Below are 26,866 nucleotides of genomic sequence, written 5' to 3'. Positions count from 1 at the left end.
CTGTTCCTAATGGTGAAAATTTCTCATGAACTACTGGATTATATCAAACACGTTTTTCTGCATCTATTGAACATATCACGCAGTGTCTTTTTTTTAATAGTACATTACACTCATTTTCTTAAGTCAATCTTGTATTCCTAGGATAGCTTCATATAGTTATGATGAATAATACTTTTCACACATTGCTTCAGATTAAAATTAACAGCAAAATGCTAGAAGCCAGTAGAAGCAATGTGTGAAAAGTATTTTTGCTGGTAATTTTAATCCTTGGTTTTTTTAATCTTACATTTTTGTCCAGCTTGTTATCAGGATAATTACTAGTTTATTGTATTAATAATTCCATTACTCAAAGAAAGAATTGGGTAGTATTCCCTCATATTTTTGTAAAAACATGACTTTATAAGTTATTTGGGTGAATTCACCATCTAGGCATGGTATTTTCTTTGTGAGTAGTTATTTGTATGACTAATTCAATATCTCTATTTGCTGTAGGCATAACCAAATATTCTACTTCTTAAGTGAGATTTGATTTTTGTATCTTCTTTGTTTAGAGTATTCCTCTAATTTTTGAAGGTTAGCAAGTAGTGATTCTTCTATTTCTTTCATTGCTCTTTTAGTTTTTTCTTTGGTTTGGTTTGGTTTTGGTTTTTCGAGACAGGGTTTCTCTGTAGCTTTGAAGCCTGTCCTGGAACTAACTCTACAAACCAGGCTGGCCTCAAACTCACAGAGATCCACCTGCTTCTGCCTCCCAAGTGCTGGGATTAAAAGTGTGTGCAACCACCACCCAGCTTTCATTCCTATTTTAGTAATGAGCTTTTTGTTTTGTTTTTGTCAGTCCAGCCAGTTTGTCAATTTCATGATCTTTTGAAAAGACCAACTTTAATTTCACTTCTCATCCCTTGCCCTCCATTTTATCTGCTTATTCTCAGAATTTTGCTCTGTCTAGTTCCTTTGAACTTACGTAGTTTTGTTCTTATTTTGTTTTTGTTTTCCTAGTATGTAAAGAGAAAGGTTGTAGCATTAATCTGAGATGTGTACTTCTAAAAATATTAGTGATTTAGCTGTAGCATTCCTCTAGGCAGTACTTTAATTGCAAACCTTAAGTTTGTCAATGTTGTGTCTTTACTTTCATTCAGAGAATTTTCTAAATTCTGTAGTGATTTTTTTCTTTGGTTCACCAGTTACTTAACATGCAAGATATTTAATTTCTACATATTTTAAGCTCCCAAATTGTATTTGGTCATTCAGCCAAATATTCAATTCATTAATTATAGAACACCTCTATAATTTCAACCTCTTACATCTACTGTGGTTTGTTTTATGGCCTGTAAATTCTGGACAGTTAGGCCCTGTACCAAGATACAAAGGAATAATTCTTCCTGCAGAGCATTCTAAATATTTTTCATGATTTTCTTCTTCCTTTGTATTTTTTTATTCCAGAGAAATATTTTATTTCAAAGTTCTATTTCTAAAATTAATGGAGGAAAATTTAAGAACAATTAGAAAGATTATATTAGTGTAGAAAAATGTAAGCCAAAATTAATCCAACACACAAGGAAGCAAATAATAGCAGGCATAACTTTTAAGTGCAAATATATATCCTGGATTCTACACGTTGTAAGATGGAACCAGCGTGTATATAATTAAACAATAAATACCCTGGATTCTGTGCATTCTAAGAGAGAACCAACACACATACAATGAAACAAGAGCCAAACTATGTAGGCTAGTTTGAGTGGAATTGCCCCCTATAACCATGGGGAGTGTCACTATTAGGAGGTGTGCCTTTGCTGGAGTGGGTGTGACCTTGTTGGAGGAAGTGTGTCACCATGGGGTGGGCTTTGAGGTTTCCTGTGATCAGGATACAGCCCAGTGTCTCAGTAGACTTCCTGTTGCCTGTGAGATGTAGCTCAAAGTCATGAAAATAATGGACTGAACCTCTGAAACTGTAAGCAAGCCACCCCAATTTAATGTTTTCTTTATAAGAGATGCCATGGTCATGATGTCTCTTCACTGTATTTTCTCCCTAAAAGTTGGGAAAAATTAGATTTTACTAATGAAGTAATTCAGAAGTGAGAAGACGAATCTTGGTAATATGAACATTTTCATAGAGGTTACTAAGTCATTAGGACTCTGGCATTTTACTTCCTTTATTTTGTTCTGTTATTAGATTTGTTGTTGAGTGTAACTTGTCTTCCGGAGTTCTTGTTTAGCATGTTCATTACTGGTGTACAGGGAAAGCTATGTTTTTTGTTTGGTTTTGTTTTTTATCTTTTATTTTTTTTAAAAGAAAACAAACTATTTTTTTTCATTATACATACCAAACTTTCTACTCCCTCCCCTCCTCCCATTCCCTCCACCTACCTCCCCAACCCCACCCACTCCTCAGAGAGGATAAGGCACATTGCTTTGGGGAAGGTCCAAGGCCCTCTCTACTATATCTAACTGAGCAAGTTATCCTATCCGTCCAAAGAGAACAGGTTCCCGAAAAGCCAGTACAAACGGTAGGGATAAATAATGGTGCCACTGACAGTAGACCCTCAGTCTGACCCAGCCACACAACTGTTAACCACATTCAGAGGGTCTAGTATGGTCCTATGCTTGTTCCTTCCCAGTCTGGCTGGAGTTGGTGAGCTCCCATTAGCTCAGGTAGACTGTTTCAGTGGGTGTACCCATCATGGGCTTGACCTCTTTGCTCATATTCTCATTCCTCCCACTCTTCAACTGGACTTTGGGAGCTTACCAGATGAGGGTCTCTGCTTCTGGATGAAGGTTCTATGGTGACATAGAAACTAGTCAGTCTGAACACAGGGCAAGGCCAGTTCAGGCCCCCTCTCCTCTATTGCTTAGGGTCTTAGCTGGGGTCATCCTTGTGGATTCCTGGGAATTTCTCTAGAGCCAGGTTTCTTGATAACCCTGTAATTGCTCCCTCAATCAAGATATCTCTTTCCTTGCTCTCATCTGTCTTTCCTCCATCTATACCTTTCCCTCAAGTTCTCTTTGCCCCTCCCCTTCTCCCCTCCTCCAGGGGAAGCTATATTGACTTTTGTATCATGATATTTTGCTGAAGACATTTATTTGTTCTAAGAATTATCTGTATAGTCTTTGGGGTCTTCAAACTGAGGCAGAAGATAGAAACTCAACAGGCAGCTCAGAGAAGGGACCCAAAAACAGCAGTTGTAGCAATGTCCTTGGTCCTCTGGCAAGGAACGTCAGAAGTGGGTGCTGGTTTTTTACCTCCTAAATGAACACGCCTGCCTGGAGGCTGTATGGAACTGAAACTGCATCCGGGCGCTAATCTCTTCTGGTGAACAGCTTTAGAACTGGACCTCTGAATTGTCTTGTAAAAATGGGTTATAGGCATTCCACAATTTCAGTCCCTTTTCTAAATGATTTGGGGTTTTTTTTTTTTTTTTTTTTCAAGACAGGGTTTCTCTGTGGTTTTGGTGCCTGTCCTGGAACTAGCTCTTGCAGACCAGGCTGGTTGGAGTTCTCTCTTTAGAGGATAATGTATTATTCAAGGTTCGTCCATGGAAAGCTTTACTTTTAGTCAAGAGAATGGTATTTCTGGCCGGAAAGACCTAACATTCTAGTTAAGCCAGTCTGACTGGTGAGCATCCCCCAGTAAGGCAGCTTCAGCTGAAACCACCTTAAAGAGAGAGGAGGTATTGTTATTCCTTGATGGGTTTCCCTTCCTAGAAAGTCCACCCTCAGTGCGGCTGCTTACAGAGCCATAGTCATGCATCTTCATGTCTGCCTGCTTTTTCAAGTTAATCAGAAGTAGCATTTTCCCGTGCAAGCTTTCCCTAACACTTTGAACTTGGCTTTCTCTGTCTCCCCCTCATCTCCCAGTTTGCATGTTACTTTTTTTTTCTTTTTACCCAGTTTGCCTAATTCAAAAAGATCTTTGTTTTTCTTCTCTATCCTCCTCCTCAGGAATTTACTTTCCTACCCTGAGATTTTTCTCTTAAAATCCATTAAAATTGTTCTGGAACATTTCTGAATCTGTTAATTCTTTTGTTAACAAGACTAAGATTCCCCAAAAGCCACTTAAGTTCCCAGTAGTAATACCGTCTACAGAAAGGAATAGACTTCTTCCTTTCTGGCTTACATCCCTTTATTCCTTTCCCCTACCTATGGCTGTGGCCAGGAACTCAAGTATTATATTGAGTGAGTGAGGGGACACATTGTGTTATCCCTGGGCTTTAGAGATGTTTTCAGCATTTTCCATGCTGTATAATGTTGGCTATGTGACTGTATGTATACATAGCCTTTATCATATTTCCCACGTTGTATGTTGGCTCTGTGACTGTATGTATACATAGCCTTTATCGTATTTTCCATGTTGTATGTTGGCTATGTGACTGTATGTGTACACAGCCTTTATCATATTTCCCACGTTGTATGGTGGCTATGTGACTGCATGTGAATAGAATACAGCCTTTATCACACTGAGGTGTAGGTCCTTTTATTCTTAAGTTTCTTTGAGGCTTTTATCAGAAGAGATGTTGGGTTTTGTTAAAACTTCACCTAATGAGGTGATTTTTGTATTTTATTTATATGCTATATTCTATTTATTGATTTCCATTAATGTATCACCCTTATATACTGAGATGAAACCAACATGATGTTGGTATATGATCTTAATTATGCTTTGTTAAATTTGACTTACAGGTTTACCGTATTAAGAGTCTTTGCGCCGGGCAGTGGTGGCGCACGCCTTTAATCCCAGCACTTGGGAGGCGGAGGCAGAGGCAGGCGGATCTCTGTGAGTTCGAGACCAGCCTGGTCTACAAAAGCTAGTTCCAGGACAGGCTCCAAAACCACAGAGAAACCCTGTCTCGAAAAAGCAAAAAAAAAAAAAAAAGAGTCTTTGCATCAGTAGAAAATTGCCTATAGTTTTTGGTGTGTTCATTACTGATTTTGCTGAGTAATATCAGATTTGCAGAATCAGTTGGGACACATTTCAATTTTTTATGGAACAGTTTGAGTGTTGGCACAATTCAGTTGTGAATCCATCTAGTCCTGGGCCATTCTTTGTCAGGAGCCTCTACTGTTGCTTCAATTTCATTGCTTTCTGTTGTTTTACCCTACAGTTGAATTTTGATAGGTCACATATCTAAATGTTTATTCACTCCCTCTGGGATGGTTCTCTGCTGGGCTGACCTTTCCTAGCTAAAAATCACCCAGTGGCAGGGAGGTGTGGAACCCTAGCCATCCACCAGAACCAGCTCACCTAACAGCAAACCACACACACAGAAAGGAGACAGTTCTGAGGCTAAGCAACGTGCTTGTGGAGGCCTCTGCAGTAACCAACAGTGGGCACTTTTTTTGCCACAGAAGACAGGATCACCAACCACCACTCCCTCCACAAGCTCCTTATTACTTAAAGTCTGACCCTGAACAGCCGCTTCTACGATGTCATGGCAGGGTATCCTTAGGGCTCCTTAACTTAAAATAGTTTGCTTTGTTTTTCCTTATCTCCAAAGTCACTCAACCTCAAAGATGCCTGGCTATACAGCAATCTGAGATGTACAGACCAATAGATTTCTTCTCTAAGCTAGTCTGCAGTACACGAGTTACTGTTAGACTGTATTTAAGGTGTTTCAAGACTATGGGTATCTCCTATAGGGTTGGCAATCTGCCATCATCAGGGCTGCCTGACTTATCGCCTAGTTGTGGCTTCAGGTTCCCCACCCAGGCAAGAAAGCCAGGGCTGGAGTTGAAGCTGTTTATTTTCTTCATCCCATCCCAGATTTTCCATGCCTTCCACCTGTCTTATTCCTGGGGGTCATCTTCTCTTTCCTCAGAATATCCTAGCTTCTCCTTTATTGACTTCTCATTAACAGTCATCTGGAGAAAACATTTGATCTACCATTTTACCGCCCCATACCATTTTTAAAGATAAAGAAACTATTAAATCTTTCCATAAACATCATTTAAAAGACTGGCTATTTATTTCCATGCTTTCTAACATTCTTACTCACCAATCTGAAAGCAGTATGACAGGACTACTGAAGGCATTGTAACAGCTCAGGCCAGCAAAATTCTCACCCGGGAGTAAGCAAAGCTTTAATCCCAACTGTCTGCTGCTTCCACAGTACAGTTACTTTTTATCAGAAAATTCTAGCATGAAATAATTTCTTCCAAGTATGAGGCAGCAGCAGTCCATGATGTCCTGTAATCCCAGAAGTTTCTGTTCATTAGACATACCTGAGAACACAGCAGGCAGTGAGGACTCTCCTCCCTCCCTTCTTCCTAAAGCAAAACTAGTCAAAATGTCCGTAGGCAGATTCCTTTCCAACAGAGCCAGTAAAAACTAAAAGCACTACTTCCAAACACCAAGTCATGCAGCTTTTATTTACCATTTAATATCTTTGGGGTGTAGGTGAGGTCTTCCTTTCAAATAAGTCTATTTCATGCTTAGGTAGCTAAAGTACATATTGCAGAGGATCTATGAGGAAGTTACATATAAAATACAAAAATCTGTTACATATACATCCATTTAATGACAAATTGCACAGTTCAGTAAGTGCCAATGTCAAAATACCTCCCTGAATGTAACAAGCAGCATGGATATACCGGGACAGCAGCAGGCAGAAATGCTCCACGAGGGCAGGGAGGGCTCATACAGCACAACCGCTGACAGAGCACCAACCAGTGAGGTCACATCTTTAGTCTTTTTCTTGCTGGTTAATACATGAGTTTTTTAAAAATAGAAGGGCGAAGCCATGGGGATTTCACAGCAGTCCCCCTTATGTGGGTGGACTATGTTGTAGACAAGATCCCCTGGGAACTGTAAATTGGGTGCAAACATTCAATGAAACAGCTGGTCTTGACCACCAAAACCATAGATCATTTTCATGTTTAATCCAACTGCCATATTTCAAACATCTCCTTTTCACTTATCAATAAAGATTTAGTTAGTGAACTAATGGCAGGAATAAGGAACAGGTCCTACAAATTAGTTATCTGTGTGGCAAATACAAGTGAATATATAGAGAAAAATCAAACCTGTTCAAGATTGCTTTTGCACATAAAGACTGATGATATATGAATGTACTATTATCACTTGGTCACCAGTACCAACATTTCACAATTACAAAGTCCTGGTTATTAACCTTTTAAAATAAAAAAAAATGTATTCCAACTACAAAGCGCATTTGAAACAGGAACGCACATTACTAGCTGTGAACATGTTCCGGATGGCAAACATGAAGGCATCAGTGTAAATTAGAAGTGTGCTCAGGAAAGGAAAGAATGCAATTCAACAGCACTAAGGTTCAGCATCTTAGCACCACTCTCAGCACCAAGGGAAATCCCCAGTATCAAATAACAGAAAGCTTTAAAAGCATAAAATTTGATGAGGTTTCAATATTTGCTACAGACCAAGAACTTCACTCTTACCCTTACACTCTCACCTTCGACACACCTCACCTGCATTGTACTCCTGCCAAGAAGTACCCTGGATACTACAAAGGAAAAGCCAGATAGGTCCTTAGTGCATCCAATACTGACTCAAAATCACCGAGTCCTGAGAGGCTAGTGTTCTGAGAAACATTTGAAGCCATTTGTTTTTCTCTAAAACAAAATCCATTCTTAAATGCAATTCTACAATAGATCCCTTAAAATTCACGATGTTCTGTGAACTCACCAGCACAGCCCAGTATCAGCAAAGACGATACTGAGTGGGCACTGAACCAATCGGAAACAATCTCAAACACAGTAACAGTTTAGGTACTATCAACGACAGTATTGTTCCATCGTGAACAGATATGAATCTAGTGAGTCTGAAGAACACTTACAGCCGTGAGACAGAGAGAGATGGAGTTTAGCAAACTTAGCAACTACTTCTTCATGAAATATTTATTTCAGTTAAAGATTTTACACTCAAACATACATAAACACGCGTACACACACACACACATTCTGGGTCATGATGTAAAAGGTTATTTTCATTGTGAGTCACAGTTAAAAATATTTTAAATACACTGGTCTGGAGAATACCAAAATAATAAAGATGGAATTTCCACCAAAAATATCGAACACAGATTCCATGTTGATGTCATCAAAGGGACAGTACTAAAAGTGTAAGTCAATTTTGTGCTCCAGAACAAGACAAGCCAGTTTTCAGCTTACCATAAATACTTACAACTCTGCACCCTTCAGTAGGGCAGGAGCAGCAGGAAGCAGGGAAAGACCCTGGCAGCAGTTTTCCTCATGGCAATTCGAGAAAGGGCATTTAAGAAAGAGAAATTCTTAGCCAGCTAAACGAAAGGCTTTCTATCTGCCCTGCCACATTGTACACATGACAATAATGTCGTGGGAAATGTTACCGTTACAACTCTGAGATTTTAAGTGGTCTAAATCAAGGCAGTCTCTAAATTTTACTGTTGTTTTAGATTTTGGAAAACTCCATAATCACAAATACAGACAGAAGAACAATCTTGTTCCCATCTATTTTCATATCCCAGTGAAAGGACTTCCATCAGAATTTTATGGAACCCAAATTATTGCCAACCTATAAACATGCTGAACAGCCACTTCCTAAAAACTGACTTCCTACACAAGGAAATGTGCAGCATCTGACTTTCAAGAGCCCAGTGGTAAGAGGTCAGTTTAGCTCTGGTATGTTATATATATATATATACCATATATGTAACATATCTGTTGTATGACATCCTAAATGTACCTCCCTTTGGGAATTTCTAGGGTAGGGCAAGGTAAACACTGGTTTGGTATCAGGTTGAGAAAAGTATCCAGGACAGAAAATTAAACTCTGATCCCAGCCTCGGAAAGGAAGCTGTCTTCCCCAATCCTATTACTTCGGGTATGTAAGAAGTGTGCATAAATCGAGTGACTTACAGAACCCCTTCCTGCAGTAACTTCAGCTTGGACGTAGCTCTGAGATTTTAATCCAGCTTGCCCTATATTTCATTTATAATAGTTTCGGTTCTTTTAGCAATGACGGCTGGCAGGCTTATATACAACTACCTTTTGAAAACCCAAGTTCTATTAAGCTCACGTAGCCCACATACTTTAAAGACAAGTAAAATAAAGCTAATAAAGGAGCAAAATTTAAGGCTTTTTTTTTTTTATTTCAGCCAAGGAATGATGCATGCTACAGAATAATCTTTACTTCCCCCCACTTGGTTTTTAAAGAATATCACCATTTCCAAACTTCCAAACCCAAAAGAACATGGCACTTGTTTGTTTCTTCCCATTCTCATTCATTCCAGACTTTCAAGTGTTTTCTTCAATACTGAGGCTTTCTCCTGCAGCTCAGGTCTGTTGTCTGTCTCCATAGTAGCTAAAGACTCAACCAAGAGTCTTCTGCATTCTGCTGTCAAACTTTCCCACTGTTTAGCTTCTGAATGGAAAGAAAACAGAAAGAAAATCATAGAACAAGCAAGGAAAACACTTTTACTTTCTCTTCCATATATCCTATGCCTATACAGCAACTCTAGAATTAAGAGGACAGTATTTAACAATCACAGGCTGGATAGGTGTCTCAAACCCAATCCCTGACAACAGTCTAAGAGAATGTCAGGGAGTTCCCCCTTCCCCAGGAAGAACAGCAAAGTGGGAAGAATGAAGTAGCAAAACCATGCCCAGCTTCAAGCTGTTTGACTTCACTTTCACCATCTGGAACACATTAATATCTAGAAAACTGGTAATTCAATCACTTGTTTAAGTGCCTAGGCTTTTTTGATTTTAAGGATAAAAATACACCATGCAATATTTAGTGTAAGTCACGAGTCTAAAGGGCCCATTCTGCAGTGCCCTAGAATAGGTGCTGCTAAGCAAAAGAGGAAAAAGTACAAACACCAAATTCTCAAGGCTGTGTTGAAAACTGTCTCATCTTCTGCACTATTAATTCAAGGAAAAGAATAGGAAAAGGAGTAGGAAATGAAGGAGGAAGAGGAATGGTCCTCTTTTTGAAACCAGAGATAGATAAATAACACACGAGGAAAAAAAAGAAGCTGCTTTTCTTCTACCATTGACACAACAGAGAATTTATAAGGTTTCTTAAAGACGAAAAGAAAGAAATCAAGTAGAACTAAAAACATGTTTTTGTCTAACAGGTCAACTCAAGTGGGTCCTTGTGTCCTGTTTACATGCACACCACAAGCTTTGCTCAATCACCATAACCACTTCTTGTGATTAACCACGACTAAGCAAGACTTCATGCTGGAAACAAAACTGTACTACTTCAAGATAACTACAGCCTACTAATTTATCAGAAATATATAAACACAGAGAAGAAAATTTAAATCTTTAAAATGTAGTGACTTTAGTTCTCTACAGTCTACTTGTAGCTGCACATGCATTAATGTGTATTTTATATCATCAGCAAAAACAGAAATAGAATTTCTCAAGTGCATGCCATGAAGTATCCTGAATCTTTGGTGTTCTAATCATAACTCACCTTCAAGTTTCTTAAGCAGTAATTCTACCACAGATAAAGCTTCTGTTCTCACAGATGAGTAAGTCTTATTTTCTAAGAAGAAACATATGCAATCATAAGTATATTTCAAAGACAGAACTCCCAAGATTAAATTCATGTTACTGAAACATGAAAAGTTAAAACTCTGTGAATTCACTTTTGAAGTAAACTTCTATTTGCCAATTATTATCAAATACGTAAGCTATATTTCTTCACTTATTATTTCAAGGCACTGTAGAGAGCCAAATATAGACAGCCAAATATATTAACCCTAAGTGGTAATATTTAAAAGACCCATCTTAGATGTGGGAGATCAAAAGACACTATCTCAAATAAACAGTCACCACCACATAAGACAGTATTTGATTTCAATGATCCTCAAAGATTATGATTTCAAAGATCATCAAGGGATACCTAGACACCTGAAAAGACAATTTTTTTAGTTTCTAGCTCTATATCCACAAAAGCATGCTACTTTCAAGAATTACAACTAAAACAATCATTTTTGGTACACACTCTTTCATAAAAGGCACTGACTTTTTGGAGAAAATGACTATCCAAAATTAGTATGCATCAAAATCTAGAGAAGTAAAGTACTGCAAAAACGAACAGTGGCCCACTTAAAAGACAAGGGAATCAGCTTGAAGGCACTTCCATTAGCCACAGCTAGGACAAGTAAGTAACAAACTAATTAGTGAAAATAATCAAGGCTGGAGACAGGGCTCAACACCATGTAATCCTCATACAGAGGTCCAGTGTTCAAGTCACCGCACCCACACTGGCAGCTCACAACAGCCTGTGACTTCAGTTCCATAAGAACCTAATACCTCTGGCCTCTGTGGACACTAGTACTCATTTGTATATACACATAACTTTAAAAAAATCCTTAAAAAAAAAAAAACGATCAATTTTAAAACATTAAGAGGTTTGTGGGATGATGGGAGTGGTATGAATCAATACCAGTTAATGATGCATAAATAAATAGAAAAAGAAGAATCTTGTTCAAAATAAAATACCAACTACCAAACAATTAATGTGGAGAAAGGACTAGAGTTGAAAAAAACAGAAAAAAACTGGCTCAGAGAAGAATCACCAATGCATGCAAAATCTAAAGAATAAACTTTGAAGAGAAGTATATTTATAAGATCATATAGTGTCTTCTCATAAACTGTTTAACAGATGCAGTTTTGAAGAGGAGATTATTTTAATGACCTTAAAGTATACTGTTAGACATGAGGAAAAATAAGAATGATAATAGAGAGAAAAAACATAGTACACTGATTTGGTAAACAAAATTAACATTGAAAAATCAGGAAAGCTGTTAACACTGCATGCCTCTTGACATGAGGAAAAACATATTAACTTCAGAACTCATAAGCTAGATCCAAGCCTGAAGAAATTTCAAAAAACAACAACAACAACAAAACAAAAACAAAAACAAAATGAGAACTATTTTTTTTTTCTAAAAAAAAGAGAAGAGAAAGAAAGGCTGAAGGAGTGTACCAGTTGAAAAGAAACTATAAAGGCCCAACATGGTGGTGTATGCCTTTAATCCCAGTACTCTGGAGGCAGAGGCAGGAGGATCTCAGTGAGTTCGAGGCCAGCCTGGACAGCTCCTGTTCTGGTTGCTGGATTTAAGAGAGTGCAGGCGCATGGTTCCCACTGCTTTTTAAACTATGAGAGACCACACCCAAGTGGGCTGGTATCTTAAAGGCTATTGGCTGAAGGAGCAGAATGTGCTCCTATAGCAGAGACTCAGCTCCTTAGTTTTAAAATCAGGGTTACTTAAGCCAAGTGTGGTGACTGTAGTGGTTTGAATAGGAATGGCCTCCATAGACTCATGTGTTTAATGTTTGGGCCACAGGGAGTGGCACTATTAGAATATAAGACCTTGTTGGAGTAGCTGTGACCTTGCTGGAGAAAGTGTGTCACTATGGGGGCCGGCATTGAGGTCTCATGCACTCATGCTAAGTCCAGAGTGGTACTCAGTCTCCTTCTGCCTGTGGATCAAGATGTAGAATTCTCAGCTACCTCTCCAGAACCATGTCTGTCTGCACATTGCTGTTTTCCACTATGATGATAATGGACTAAATCTCTGAACTATAAGCCAGTTCCAATTAAATGCTTTCCTTTGTAAGAATTGCCGGTCACGGTGTCTCTATAATCCTAGCTACCTGGGTGACTAAAGCCATAAATTCGATCCCAGCCTAGGCAGCATAGAGCCCCTGACTCAAAACAAAAAGAGGCGAGGATGTAGCTCAGTGGTAGAGTGCCTGCCTAGTAGCATGAATGAAGGACTATGCCTGATCACCAGTATCAGCACCAAAAACAAAATAAACAACAGCAACAAAAAACTATTCAAGTTCTGGTTGGTCACTCACCTAAAGAATAAGTAATTGATTTACAAGTTTCAAGAAGAATTTCAGCCAGAGCTTCAGAATCTGCATGTTCTTCTTCCAAAAGCATTAACCTAGAAACATAAAAGTGATACATATTAATCATAAGAAACAGTTTAAAACCTTCCTAGCACAACTTCTATCTGTATACATCACTTTATCATGCTATTTCATAAACTAGTAGTGTCTACATTAATTATAAAACTGTGTAAATGTACACAATGCAGTATTATTCCGCTATTAAAAAATAAGACACTATGAAATGTACAGGCAAATGGGTAGAATTACAAAAAATTATCCTGACTAAAGCAACCCAGACCTAGAAAGATAAATATGGTATATATTCACTTATATGTGGATATTAACTGTTAAGTAAATGATAACCAAGATATAATCCACAGACCCAAAGAGGTCAGATAAAGAGGAGGAATAAAGGGGGATATGCATGAATCTTCCTGGGAGGAGAAAATAGATTTTAAAGGCAAACTGGGGGCAGGTGGGGAGGGGACAAGGAACAACAAGGTGTGGAGAAGATGGGGTGGAGGGAAAGAAGGTGGACAATAATGGCTGGAACTGAGGGCCAATTTGTGGGGTGGTGTGGAAACCTAGTACAGTGAAAACTTCCAGGAATCTATGAAGGTGATCATAATGACGACTCTTAGTAATGGGGGAAAAGGAGTCTCAACTGGCCATCGCTTGTAGCCAGGTGAGGTTTATGGGGCTGGGCTGCATTTAAATGAGCTGTTGGCCAAGGAGGGGGTTCCAAGGAAATACTCAAACAACCCAGGCTGTTGCTAAGACAAAGGGTTGCTCTCTACAAACTGATAGTGGGGCTCCATTGCCCAGAACAACAACACACTCATTGAACACGGAGATGTCAAGCTGGTTGTCTACATGGAGCCTTCACCCCTACATTCTGGTCTCTTTGGTGTCAAAAGGTACTCTACCAACACAGAAATGTGGACACCAACCCAGTCACAAACCTTTGCCCTACACTCTGTCCTGCTTGCAAACTACACTAGTGTACAAAACTTGGGTGAGCAGTCAACCAGTGCCTGATCTGACTGAAGGCCCACTCCATGAGAAGGAATCCATACCTAACACTGCTAGGTAGCCAAGAACCAGAAACTAGGTAGCCCAGAGACCTAGGGTAAAACCAAACACTGGTCTAAAATGAAAAAGTATCAATAAAATGACTCCTAATGATATTGTTATACTCATAGATCAATGCCTTATCCAGTCATCATCAGAGATGCTTCCTCCAGATGTAGATGAGAACAGATGCAGAGACTCACAGCTAGACAAGAGAGAGAGAGGAGAGAGAGAGAGAGAGAGAGAGAGAGAGAGAGAGAGAGAGAGAGAGAGAGAGAGAGACTCTGACTCTAAATGAGAGATCTACATCAAATCCCTTCCTTCAGAGCATCCTTGGAAGAAGAGGTGGAAAGACTGTAAGAGCCAGAGATGACGGACACCAAGAGGACAAAGCCCTCTGAATCAACTAAGCAAGGCATAGATGGGCTCACAGAGACTGAAGTAGCATGCACCAGATCTGCATGGGTCTACACCAGGTCCTTTGTGTATACACTATAGTTCTTAGCTTAGTATTTTATGGGACTCCTGACTATGAGAATGAGTGGGTCTCTGAATATTGTGATGGCTCTTAGGACTCTTTTCCTCCTGTTGGGTTGCCATGTACAACATTGATATGATAGTTTTTGCTTTGCCACTTTTGGTTGTTATCTGTTAGAAAGCCTGTTCTTTTATAATGAGACAGAGGGAGCAGATCCAAGAGGAGGGAAGCAGGGAGGAACTGGGAGGAATAGAAGGAGGGAAAATATAATCAGGATATATCGTATGAGAAAAGTATCTATTTTCAATAAAAAATGTGAAATGTTAAGAATTCCATTCAATAGGGAAATAAAATAAAAACCTGAATCATGAAGCAAATTACCCCTGGAAAAAGGCGTTCATCGACTGGAGTACACCTAGCTGCACTTTCCACGTGCTGAGTCTTAGCTGTTCACACATCAGTTTGCACAGCTCCTGACGATAACAACCTGGGAAAAAGATGAAGTGGGACAGAGGACGGAATAAGTAAAAAGGGAAAAGATAACAAAGGAGGGACAGAGAAAAAAATGAAGCATTAAAAGAAAGAAAAAGTGGATGAAAAGTGAGGGACAATAAATGCCTTTAATTAATGACACAGAATTTCCCCCAAATTTTTAGCAGGATTTTATATCTAATTTCCAAGAAAATTTCCTTGATTAGTGCCCCCTACACACACACACACACGTGTCTGCTCTAACAGCTTGCTGTTAAGGCATTTTGTCTTCCACAGAATAGAGGTAGCAGATTAGCCACACTTCCCTTGCAAATTTCCTTAATGAAATAAAAAAGTGCAGAACCCTTGAGAACCCTCTAGAGTCCTCTGCCAACTATAGGATTATCAACAGTCAGTAGTCTTTTATCATAAGCTAGTCCCAATCACAAGTGTTTCCATAATCACATAATATTATACTAACAGATAAGAGCAAAAACTCAACAAAAAATAAAAAACTGATAGGAGCTGGTTTTAAATGCTTAGAATAGGGCTCTCCAAACTTCTGATACTGCAATGTGACATCATCTTCAATATGTTGAGCCACATTCATACCTACCCTGGGATAAATGGGACCAACAGGCTCAAAGAAAATATTATACTTGAGTTAACATATATAAATAATTAGTACAGAGATATTCACTGGGACAGAGTGTAGTTCTCAGAACAAGACAAAGTATTTAGCATCTGCTCAAATTTAAGGTCTTGTCAATGGGCTGTAACTATGACTTGAACCAATAATCATGGCTTACTTCTTAATCCTTTGAAAAATATATATTTAGTTCTGAAAATCTCTGCCATGAGTTTCTCAATAAAACACTTGCTTACTGAGGACTTGCTAGCAAGTCCAGTAATTTTGTGAGGAAGGAATTCTAACACTTTAGGCTTCTCAGAAAAGAGTTATGTACATAATCAACAGTAACAAAACTCCTTTATAGTCAAATATCTACATAAAATGCATCATGATTGCTATGAACTCAATTGTATCCCCTAACATTCTTGTATTATACTAAAAGACACAATATTTAAAGAAATCATATGGGTAGATCCTAATCCAATCCCCTTACAAGAGATAAGGACACAGCAACAGAGAGAAAGGTAACCATTCAAAAGCTAAGTAGAGAGAAATCTCAGAAGAAGTCAACCCTATCAACAACTTGATCTTGAAATTTTATCCATCAAAATTAGAAAAAAAATTCTGTTGTTTAAGCCTTAGAGTTTGTGATATTTTGGTTCTAAAAATGTATTTTACTTTTATTTATTTTGTATGTCAGTGTTTTGTCCACATGTCTATCTGTGCACCACATGGGTACCTGATGCTCCTGGATGCCCTAGGACAGGAGTTATAGATGGTTGTGAGCCAACATGTGAGTGCTAGGAATCAAACTCATCGGGTCCTCCAAAAGAGCAGCCAGTGGGTTAGCTATCTTTCCAGCCCCCCTGTGATACTTTCTTAAAGTATCTCTCAATAATACAGCGATCCATGTACTTATTTGCTGATGTAAGAATAAAATAGGTATATGATAATTCTCACTATTAATATTTGGACTATATAAGTGCTATTACTAAGCAATGCAGAAACTTTGTTTTCTTGCTAAGTGACTTCTGGCTACAGCACTTGTACAAGTACTGTGTTCTGGTGCTTACGTTGAGTTTCTGGGTTTCTGGGCCATGCTTTGCCCAGGCTCTCGAAGGCGCCCAGCAGAGACTCCAGCTGCAGCTCTCTTTCCTTATCACTTTCATCTTCAGCTTTGCTGCTCCGGACGCCCATGCTTTCAAGTGAGTTCTAGGACATTTCAAAGAAAAGGAAAGAAAATTCTAGTATTTCCTTCTTCAAGGTTACACTTATTAAACAATCAGAGTGTAGAACAGAAGATACTGACCAAGGACTAAATGTTAAGTTCTTTACCATGAGTTCTTCTGTTTGTATTAAGAGCATACATTTCTAATAAATTTGAGAAATATTTTTAAAATATTTGAAAATGAAAATAGAAAAGCTATATATGTACTATTTTGAGCATAACATAAAAAGACCTGCATTTGAATCAAGAGAATTAAAGATGGAAAGAACTTGACAATGTTCCAAACACAAACCCTTGAAAAACTGATAAAGAAGAAATAATTCAATCAGCTAGCAGGTGCAATTAGCTAGCAGATGTGACATTTCATTTGTATTTTAATAAATAAAACTTGCCTGCACTTCAGAGAGTAAAACAGCCACACTGAACAGTCTTACAGACCAGGCAGTGGTCCTTCAATCCCAGGAGCCACACTAGTTTGCCATAGAAACCTGGCATAGAGGTGCATACCTTTAATCTCAGCACTAGAGAGGAATATAAGACAGAAGGAGACAGCTCTCACACACAGTCTCATTCTGAGGTTTCCTGGAGGCAGAGTCATTATTTTCGGACTGAGGCTGAAGTAAGAACCAACAGCTGGCTGTTTTGCTTTCCTGGTCTTCAGGAAGAACCCCAATTTCTGTCTCTGGGGTTTTATTAGTCGTACTACAAATGGCACCCAAATGTTTGGAAAGAATTCCCACATAAAGTCTGAGAAATTTTTTTAAAAAGAATTCTAGACAGACAAGAACAGAGTCAACAGCAGTTTCAGTGTTGTCTTGACCACAGTAGGCTCTGTGTGCTGGCGGCAAGCAGAGGCACGGCTCCTTTAAAAAGATGATTTCCTGACTTAGTGTTAGCAGCAAAAACCTTGCAGTTCTTTTAAAGAGGCAATGCCACCAAATACTTAAATGGTGTTTACGAGCAGCCAGTGGCATGGACCTAGAAACTACACAAAGTTGTAGCAATAAATCTGGCTTCCACCAGTACCTCCACCATGAAGCTAGACATAAAAAAAAAAAAAAAAAAAAGCTAAGGAATGGGGTAGAGCCAGCCACCAAAGCTGCAGCTTTAATCCTAGCCATATTGCTGAGCAGATTAAAGACTCATGTGGTCAGAAAAAGATAAGAGATACACAGTAAAGACAGATTAAGAAAAAAAAAAAAAACCTCTAAACAGTTTAGAGTATATTTTAAAATATGTGTAGGCTTGGGAGAGAAAAGAAAAAGTTTAGAAAAAGTCCTTTAAAAAAAGAACAAGAATAGTCGGGCGTGGGGGCACAAGTCTTTAATCCCAGCACTTGGGAGGCAGAGGCAGGCGGATCTCTGTGAGTTCGATGACAGCCTGGTCTACAGGTGAGTTCCAGAACAGCCAAAAATATACAGAGAAACCTTGTCTCAAAAAAAAATTAAAATAAAAATAAAAGAAATAGAGTTTAAATAGAATCTGGATTGTATGTTATTGTGCCATCACTGACTTGTTTGACTGCTAGGGGAGGAGCAACAGTTGTTAAGAAGACATTTGATTGTAAATGTTGCTGGATTAGTCCAACCTATTAAAATTTGACTTCAGAATTTAAGTCAAAGGATATATTACTTTGGAGAAGAGATTTTCTTTTTTTTTTTTTCCCCCCACAGGAAATGAGAGGCTGTGGATTCATTGTGGGTTAAGAAAAATAAGGTTTGATCAAGGAAGATCCTCTGAAAAATCACTGATAGGAATGAATGGCCCAGATGATCCAACACTTCAGAGCACCTCTGTTGCAGTTTCCTCTGAGTTCTACATCCAGAATAGTTTCAAGACCGCTTTCAAGATCAAGCATCACAGAATACATTAGTCAGGATCAACAATCCTAAATTTTCTTGGCTAGGCGGTGGTGGCACAGCCTTTAATCCCAGCACTTGGGAGTCAGAGGCAGGCGGATCTCTGTGAGTTCGAGACCAGCCTGGTCTACAAGAGCTAGTTCCAGGACAGGCTCCAAAACCACAGAGAAGGGCTGGAGAGATGGCTCAGTGGTTAAGAGCATTGCCTGCTCTTCCAAAGGTCCTGAGTTCAATTCCCGGCAACCACATGGTGGCTCACAACCATCTGTAATGACGTCTGGTGCCCTCTTCTGGCCTGCAGGCATACACACAGACAGAATATTGTATAATAAATAAATAAATAAATATTTAAAAAAAAAAAAAAAAAAACACAGAGAAACCCTGTCTCGAAAAACCAAAAAAATAAATAAATAAATTTTCTTTAGGTCCCCATAAGATTATCAGTGCCCCCGATAAGTCAGAAGTAGCCCAGAAAATTACACCCACATTCTCCAAAAAAAAAAAAAAAAAAAAATGGATTATGGATATCTGTCTTTGTTTATACTGCTGATTACAAGTTATTATAGATAATGGTCAGGGAAAAAGCTAAACAAAGGGAAATTAGACTCAAGGTTCTTGTTTTGAAAAGAAAAAAAGGAATATAGATAGGATAAAAGGATAGATTCTTGAATTTACTCTGAAAAGAAAAAATTGATATAGATATGGTAAGATAAAAAGGTAAGATTGTTGAATCTATGTTTTTTGTTTTGTTTTGTTTGGTTTGGTTTTTCGAGACAGGGTTTCTCTGTGGTTTTGGAGCCTGTCCTGGAACTAGCTCTTGTAGACCAGGCTGGTCTCGAACTCACAGAGATCCGCCTGCCTCTGCCTCCCGAGTGCTGGGATTAAAGGCGTGCGCCACCACCGCCCGGCTTGTTGAATCTATGTTTAAAAACAACTACTAGCTTTAAATGTTTTAGATTGGATTGAATTTTTATATACTATATACAAATTTTGTATATTGATTCAAATTTGAGATTAATTTGGTTAGAACATACTATACATACATTCCTAATCTTGTTCAAGGGATTGTACCCATACAGCTGATTTAACAATGTAATGCAAATTTCTAGTTTTTGAAAACTATTATTACCAGATTTTTAGGATAATAAGGAAATACAGGTTAGTAATTAGTCACCTATTATAATCGAATTTATAGTTACATTAGGTATGCTTTCAGGGTCAAACAAAGATATATTTTAGATAGACAGGTCATCTTCAAACACTTCAGAGATCTACAGAATATAGCATTTATGATGTTTTAATAGCACAGGCTCCTTTTTATGACAATGAGACATGTCTATTCCTGGCAGCACCAATCTACTTCAGAGAAGATTATGAGCACTGAAAAGCTCCATATGGAGTTTACTTTCTTTGTGGTAAAAGTAAGCCACTGGGCAAGAAAATGTCCTTGCATTGACTGTTGACAATATGCTGTGCTAACTGGACAAGCATAACACACACAAAAAAGTGACTCCCAAACATTGTCAAGGCAAGGAAGGACAGTCCAACAGAATATCCTGCTTCACAGAAAAGTCTATCAGATTTGCTAGGCCTATAGGCCAAAGATGGATGCCCCAATGTTGCAGAGGAACTTTGAGTTTCTGTCATTTCTCACATATTTTGGAGGCCATTTTGCTTGCACTTCCTGCTTACTCAGTTATTATTTCCTTCTTGGGTCTCTGAGGAAGTTGGAGATTAGATAGTTATAGTTCACCAGACGCAGAAAGCAAGTTATGATAGAAAGTCTTTGGACTCACCAAGATGGAATAGATATTGAAGTATTTTCTCTAAATTTGTCAAATGCAAATGGACTAGACACTGTTGATGTACTTATATCCTATTATATATAGTTTCTTTTTAAAAAAATATTTATTTATTTATTATGTATACAATATTCTGTCTTGTGTGTATGCCTGCAGGCCAGAAGAGGGCACCAGACCCCATTACAGATGGTTGTGAGCCACCATGTGGTTGCTGGGAATTGAACTCAGGACCTTTGGAAGAGCAGGCAATGCTCTTAACCGCTGAGCCATCTCTCCAGCCCCTGTACATAGTTCCTTATATTAGTTATAGTTTTTCCCTTTTATTCAGAGTAGAATCAATAATCTACCTTTTATCCTATTATATCTAAGCAGGTACAATATAATCCACTTAATATACAAATCTCTAAAACCCATACATTATTACAGAAATACCTAAACAGTCTTATTAGTACAAAAAACCAAATATAGGAATTAGAAGCAAAACAAGAGATAATATTTCATCCTTTAAAAATAAGTAGATCAGGCCAAGAGTGGTGGTACACGCCTTTAACCCCAGCACTCAGGAGGCAAAGGCAGGTGGATCTCTGTGAGTTCCAGGCTATCCTGGTCTACATAGCTACATGGTGAGTTCAGGACAGCCATCACTACATAATAAAAAGAGCCTGTCTCAAAACTAACCAAAATAAATAGACCAACTAATCCCTCTTTCTATATGATACCCACTTTATTTAAAAAAAAAAAAAAAAAAAAAGAGTACTTCAGTTTCCAAACTAAGCTAGTCATATTTTTTTCCACCAAAGTTTTCACCAAGACAACGCAGAGGTAAACTACACAACACACAATACTCCTTGTCTTCATACTAAATGATTACTTGGCATCTGTACATGCCAGCAAGGTAAGAGTTTATTACGGCAGAAGCTGTTCACTATATAGGTATTCTCTCCCTCTTCCCACAGGCAGAAAAACGGTACCCATATGAAAAATTACCTTTCCTAGTCTCATCAGCTGCTAAATGGGGCTATGGGAACATGAATCAAAGTGATATGTTTCCGTTTCCATAACTTTTCTTGAGAGGAATTATATACTTACTATGGCCCTAACTTCATCTCCTCTGCCATCTGCCAGAGACCCAGAAAAACCATAGACCATGAGGATAATGTATAAGAAATATGATCCTTAAAGGGGATCCAACTATCAAGACAAACTTCCCTCTGTTTGAGGTTATAATATTTTAGAAATTTTCTGCTACTTTACTGATAAACTTGTCCTAATACAAACACATTACCAAGACAGAAGAAAACCTAGGATGATATAGGTAGCTATTACCTTCTTGATGAGGGGTATGACAATGTCAGAAAATTCCCGGAATCTGTCTTCTTTGGTGGCTTTCAAAACATCAGCTGCACAGCTGATTGCTACAATCTTGTATTTGAGATTCTCTTTGCAACACTCCTTCAAGACAGCCTGAAGAATTTCATTTGGGGTGGGTTGATTTGGCACAGACTTTTCCAACTCTGTACTACAGGATCATACAAAAACATGGAAACAGTTAAGACACGCTACAGCTTTAAGTTTCACATTAAGAAATGGTATGTTCATTAAAAGAACATTTACCTGCAAGCTGTCACCACACAGGCAATGGCTTTTAGTAGTTCTTCCTGGTAAGTTAAGGATGAAGACATACTATTAAACCTATATGTCACATTCTTGCAATATGACTACAATCACCCCATTGAGTATTTTATAACCACCATGGCAAAAACTAACATACGCACTTATGAACATCACTGAATTCTACCAAAACCATGAATCTCTAATTCATAAAGGCTCAGGCAATGTACTATTATGACGACAATACTGTGGTGGCCACTAGTGACCTTTACAAAATAAGAGTACAAATATTGTCCCAATCTCATGTTCCACATGGAACACTCAATATACACATCTTTCTCTAGCCATTGTATAAAAGGTTTCCAATTCTCAAGCCCCAGAAATGAGCATCTTTGGTGCCAGGATTAGAAGTAGACCAATATGGCCAATTCAGGCTCTACTGAAGGTCAGTGGGCACAAAATGGTGACCTGGTTTAAGAAGTAACTTGTAAGACTGAATATATAAAGTATTCCAATCTCCGAAATTACTATGCTTTATTCAAGAACATATGGGATGAAACATACTTTGATATAAAATGCCATAGATAATCAGAAAAAATCTTCCACTAGCTAGACAACCTGGCTGTAAAAATAAGCCAAAGTCATGTCCAATTAGATTCCTACTCCATACAAAGATGCAGAGCCCAGTGGTTCTCTTACCTTTCCTGCCCATGTTCTTCCAGCCAGGCCTTGCACCAAAGCACTCAGTATCATTCCCAGATATGGAGGTACCAGAGAGCTTGTTTGTTTTGCGATTGATGCCATAGCAATTGCACCCTGGGCTTTCATTTTCCAAGACTGTGACTGTAAAGCCTTCTGGGTAATAGTAATCAACTCCTGCAGGTATAATCGAATACCTCCAAAGGAGCCTACATTTAAAAAGAAGAAAGAAAAGTTAAAACACCTCTCAAGTGACAAGAAAAATTTTTTTAAATCATTTTTAAATGTAAGTCAGTTCCATCTGTCTAAAGCAGTAACTGTCAACTGACAAAACACACCACCTGCTAAATAAAGGCAGAGACTGTGCAATGCTGCTTCTGTCTGTAAAAGCAGGAATTTATGAACTGGACAGACTGCTGGGGATGTTATTTCAAAAAGGTCATCATCAATTATGTGTATTAAGGTTAAAAACACAGCTCTACAAGAATACTCTAAAGCCACATAAAAATCACAATTACACTCCACTAACCTAAGGAAAGTTCTACTTTACTTAGACACAGTTTATATTCTCTCACAGAGACAGCAACAAGTCAAAGAGAAGAGCTCTGAGTGGCACTTTGCAAACTTAGAAATTAGGATATACTAAAAATGAAATGTGATACATGTTCAAGTCCTTAGAAAATTATGAATCAACAATATGAGTAAAAAAATTCCAGCTGTGTTCTTAAAAAACACATTTACCTTGCAACCATCATTTACTAACCAGGTACATTTTCCTGCCACACTTCAGTCCACAAGTTACACTCTTCTTTTTCAGATTTCTCCTCATCAGCAATTTCATGCATGCCTAGAAATGCCAAGGGCAGAACTTCTTTGGCATGGTTCTTCAGTACATCAGGACTGTATCTTCCAATTGCATGAACAGTCAGAGCACAAGAGGTCTTGTAGATAGGTTCTCAGAGAAGAAGAAACCAAAATTCTGTTAGCATTTACTATTACTATTTTATCAAAGTAAGTGATCTAAATAAACCAATTTAAAATGTTTCTACCGAAACAGTAGTCTATTTGGTTAAACTCTAAATTTAAAATGTCATACGAAAGGAGAAGAAAGGTACCTTCTTTCTCCATATACCAGCCACTGAGCTTCTGCAGCAGCTTTTCAGTGCTGCTGTCCCGTGAAGTCTGCAAAACAAATAACCCTACTCACTTCTTTACAATTCCCAGAGCTGTACTTAACTGAGCAAGAAATCCAACTCACCCGAACTAAATGGCCCATGGCAAATGCACAGGATTTCTGAATTACACTGTTCCGATCTGTCAGACCACTAAGCAAAGCACTCATAAGTTTACCTACAGAAATAAATAAAAACATCTGATTGTATGGTTGGCAAAGTATTTTGTTATGTTTCCAGGAATAAAAACCCCATAACCCTGAAATTAATCAGATTTACTGCATAGTAGCTTAGATCTTTTGAATATTATTTTTACTACCTACTTTTTTTCATTCATTTGATTTAAAATTAAAAATTAATCTCTTTCCAAAATATTCTGGAAAAAGTACAAGAATGAGAGCTATATACAGAAACCCCACCAGGACTCTATCTAGAAGAGGAAAAAGATTCATGTTAAGTTAGCTATAAGTAGGAATAAAACAGCTCTAAAGAATGAAAAGTACGTTTACCTCTTTACACAATTGAGAAACTTCCTGGTAGAACAATAAAAGCTTGCTAACAAAATGACTGGGTCAAGTTTGAGTGGAATCAAAACACATAAGCATGTCCAAATAATTTTCCTTTTAAAACTTTGAAATAAACAAAACCATGAAAAAGTATCCACATACATGTGACAACTCACCTGAGTAAGGTGTTAGGTCCTGGGGACACTGAGTAGTTAAAGACACAATGACACTGGCACAGCCTCCCTTTAAGGTCACAAAAACAAAGGTCTAAATTTGAGGTCACAATGTTCTATCAAACCACTTCTTTTAGGCACCAACAATTTAAAGATAAAACACACAAAGTCTAATAGCTCTTCTGGGATTCAATATAGAGAAAGTAAAACATTTTAAACTAGTTCAACAGAGATTATTGTTTTAGGAGCAAGAATTTAAGGCCCTATGAATAAACTCTCAGAATAAGACAAGTTATCACAAAAAATTGCATTAATAATTCCATCAGTTTATATGTGTCCAAAGAGAAGAATGGTTCTTTATTTAATAGCTTTCTAAAAGCTAAAAAGTCAGATGTTCCTTGATTGAGTAAGATAAAGGCTATATTGCAGCAAGCAGAGTATCACATACCCCTTACAGAACACAATGTAGAAGACATGCATATGGAAAATATACACGGGAGGGAAACACTCAGATATAAACAGCTGGGGTTTTTCCCTTGCAAGGTAAAACTATTAGTGTTTTTATTTTTAACTCTCTTCTGATTTAGAAATGTTAATTACTGAAGCAATTTTACCAAGAGAAGAAATGAAATGATTTATTCTTTTATAATGAGACGAAGCTCAGTGTGGTGATACATGCAATCCCAGCACTGCCAAGTTTGAGTCAGGAAGGCAGTGTGGGGACACCCCAGAGTGAGATTTGGTCTAAAATAACAACAACGAGAAACTTAACAGCAGAAAAAAATAAGCAGATGAAGGCAGTATCTGACCTTTATAAGAGCCTCAAAAAAAAGTTTTCTACCCAAACACTTGTTGACTCTTACACAAAAATTCCTAATCACTATCTAAAATGATTAGTCCTGGACAGGCGAGTGAGCTTATCCATTAACTGGTAAGAACAGAAAATCCAAAAGCACTTACATGACAACCAGAAAAATCCTACTAAAACAAGACAATCAGAACATGACTGCATGTAAGATAGTACACCAGGATGAAGCTTATAATCCCAGCACTAGGAAATATAGGCAGAAGGATCAAAAGTTAAAAGCCATCCTCAGCTCTATATGGAGTGTGAGACTAGACTAGGCTATAGAAGACCTTGTCTCAAAATATTATGTGGCCTTCACATGCATGTGCGCATGTATGTATGTGTGTGTGTATATGTATATATACATATATATATATATATATATATATATATATATATATATATATATCACACATTTTGGGTGTGGTGGCACATGCTTATGATATGTCTTCCAATAGTAGGTGGCTGAGACAGAACTTTGAGTTTGAGGCCAGCCTATGCTATATAATGAATGAGTTGAAGACCAGTCTTAGCTGCATGACAACAACTTGTCTTCAAGCACACACACATACACAACACACACACACAAAGAAAAAAAAATCTTACCTTAGTTCCAAGACCTACACCACTTCTGATCAGTTCACATAACCTAGGAACTAGCTCGCCCAGCACCGAAACATCAAGATATTGCAGGCACTTTGAGAAAATAATAAACACAAAGGCAAACCTAAGCAAATGATTAAGTTAGTACCATATCTTCATTTAAAAACTACCCATATCAAATATATACCCACTGAATTTAACATAAAGTTGGAAAATCACTAGTTTGTTTTTCTTCCAGTTGAACTGAACAGAAAATTTACTCACTAATGGTTCAACATTAAAAATAGAATAAAACAAAATAGTGAAAATTTACTAAAAGAGGAAAGAAATGATTACCTAATAAATGACCTCTCTTTCAATCTTCCTCTACCAATCTATATCTAATGTAAAATGCCACTATTAAAACTGACTTCCAAAGTGTATCTAGCCTACCTGACCCCAAATAAGTCAATTTCTTATATGACTCACCATAGTTTGTTACAATCTTTAAAATACATACTTCATTTATTTATGAATATTTCCAAGTGATGTTTGCTACATACTCCTTCACTTTCCCCAATAATACAACTGAGACATAAAATTCTTAAGACTAAATACTCTTAACCAATCTGTGACCTGCTTAGCTTGCAAGCTCTTAACAATCACTACAGAAATGTCCAAAAGGTGACTCTGCCGAGACTCTGAGAACTGTAGAACTCAGAACTTCAAAGAACCATGACCTCTTCACTATAAATATTTCTGACATCTGAAACACATCACGATTGCTCAGTTCCTGTCACCAACCTTCTGTGCTATCTATTCCATTAAAATTCCTCTAAGCTTATACCTTCAAGGTCCTTTTCAAAAAATTT

The 26,866-nt window shown here is 37.9% G+C and overlaps 1 protein-coding gene across 4 annotated transcripts in view; it reads right to left on the bottom strand.

Moving 5' to 3' along the window:
• Positions 1 to 6,329: 6,329 nt before the first annotated feature.
• The window catches only part of Ecpas (Ecm29 proteasome adaptor and scaffold), a 125,273-nt gene continuing 104,736 nt past the window's right edge, over positions 6,330 to 26,866 (bottom strand). For all 4 annotated transcript variants that reach the window (XM_057790331.1, XM_057790330.1, XM_057790327.1 and 1 more), the window contains 13 exons: positions 26,019 to 26,108; positions 24,569 to 24,635; positions 23,973 to 24,064; positions 23,830 to 23,896; positions 23,478 to 23,669; positions 22,715 to 22,923; positions 22,019 to 22,062; positions 21,731 to 21,923; positions 16,589 to 16,727; positions 14,795 to 14,900; positions 12,829 to 12,917; positions 10,430 to 10,501; positions 6,330 to 9,370 (listed from right to left, as the gene is read on the bottom strand). In XM_057790331.1, the coding sequence (XP_057646314.1) occupies positions 9,231 to 9,370; positions 10,430 to 10,501; positions 12,829 to 12,917; positions 14,795 to 14,900; positions 16,589 to 16,727; positions 21,731 to 21,923; positions 22,019 to 22,062; positions 22,715 to 22,923; positions 23,478 to 23,669; positions 23,830 to 23,896; positions 23,973 to 24,064; positions 24,569 to 24,635; positions 26,019 to 26,108 (1,500 nt within the window). In that variant the 3' untranslated portion in view covers positions 6,330 to 9,230. The remainder of the gene's footprint in view (positions 9,371 to 10,429; positions 10,502 to 12,828; positions 12,918 to 14,794; positions 14,901 to 16,588; positions 16,728 to 21,730; positions 21,924 to 22,018; positions 22,063 to 22,714; positions 22,924 to 23,477; positions 23,670 to 23,829; positions 23,897 to 23,972; positions 24,065 to 24,568; positions 24,636 to 26,018; positions 26,109 to 26,866) is intronic.

The sequence above is a fragment of the Chionomys nivalis genome, chromosome 16 (assembly GCF_950005125.1).
Source record: "Chionomys nivalis chromosome 16, mChiNiv1.1, whole genome shotgun sequence".
In the NCBI taxonomy this organism is placed as follows: domain Eukaryota; kingdom Metazoa; phylum Chordata; class Mammalia; order Rodentia; family Cricetidae; genus Chionomys; species Chionomys nivalis.
This window is presented reverse-complemented; position numbering and strand designations above follow the sequence as displayed.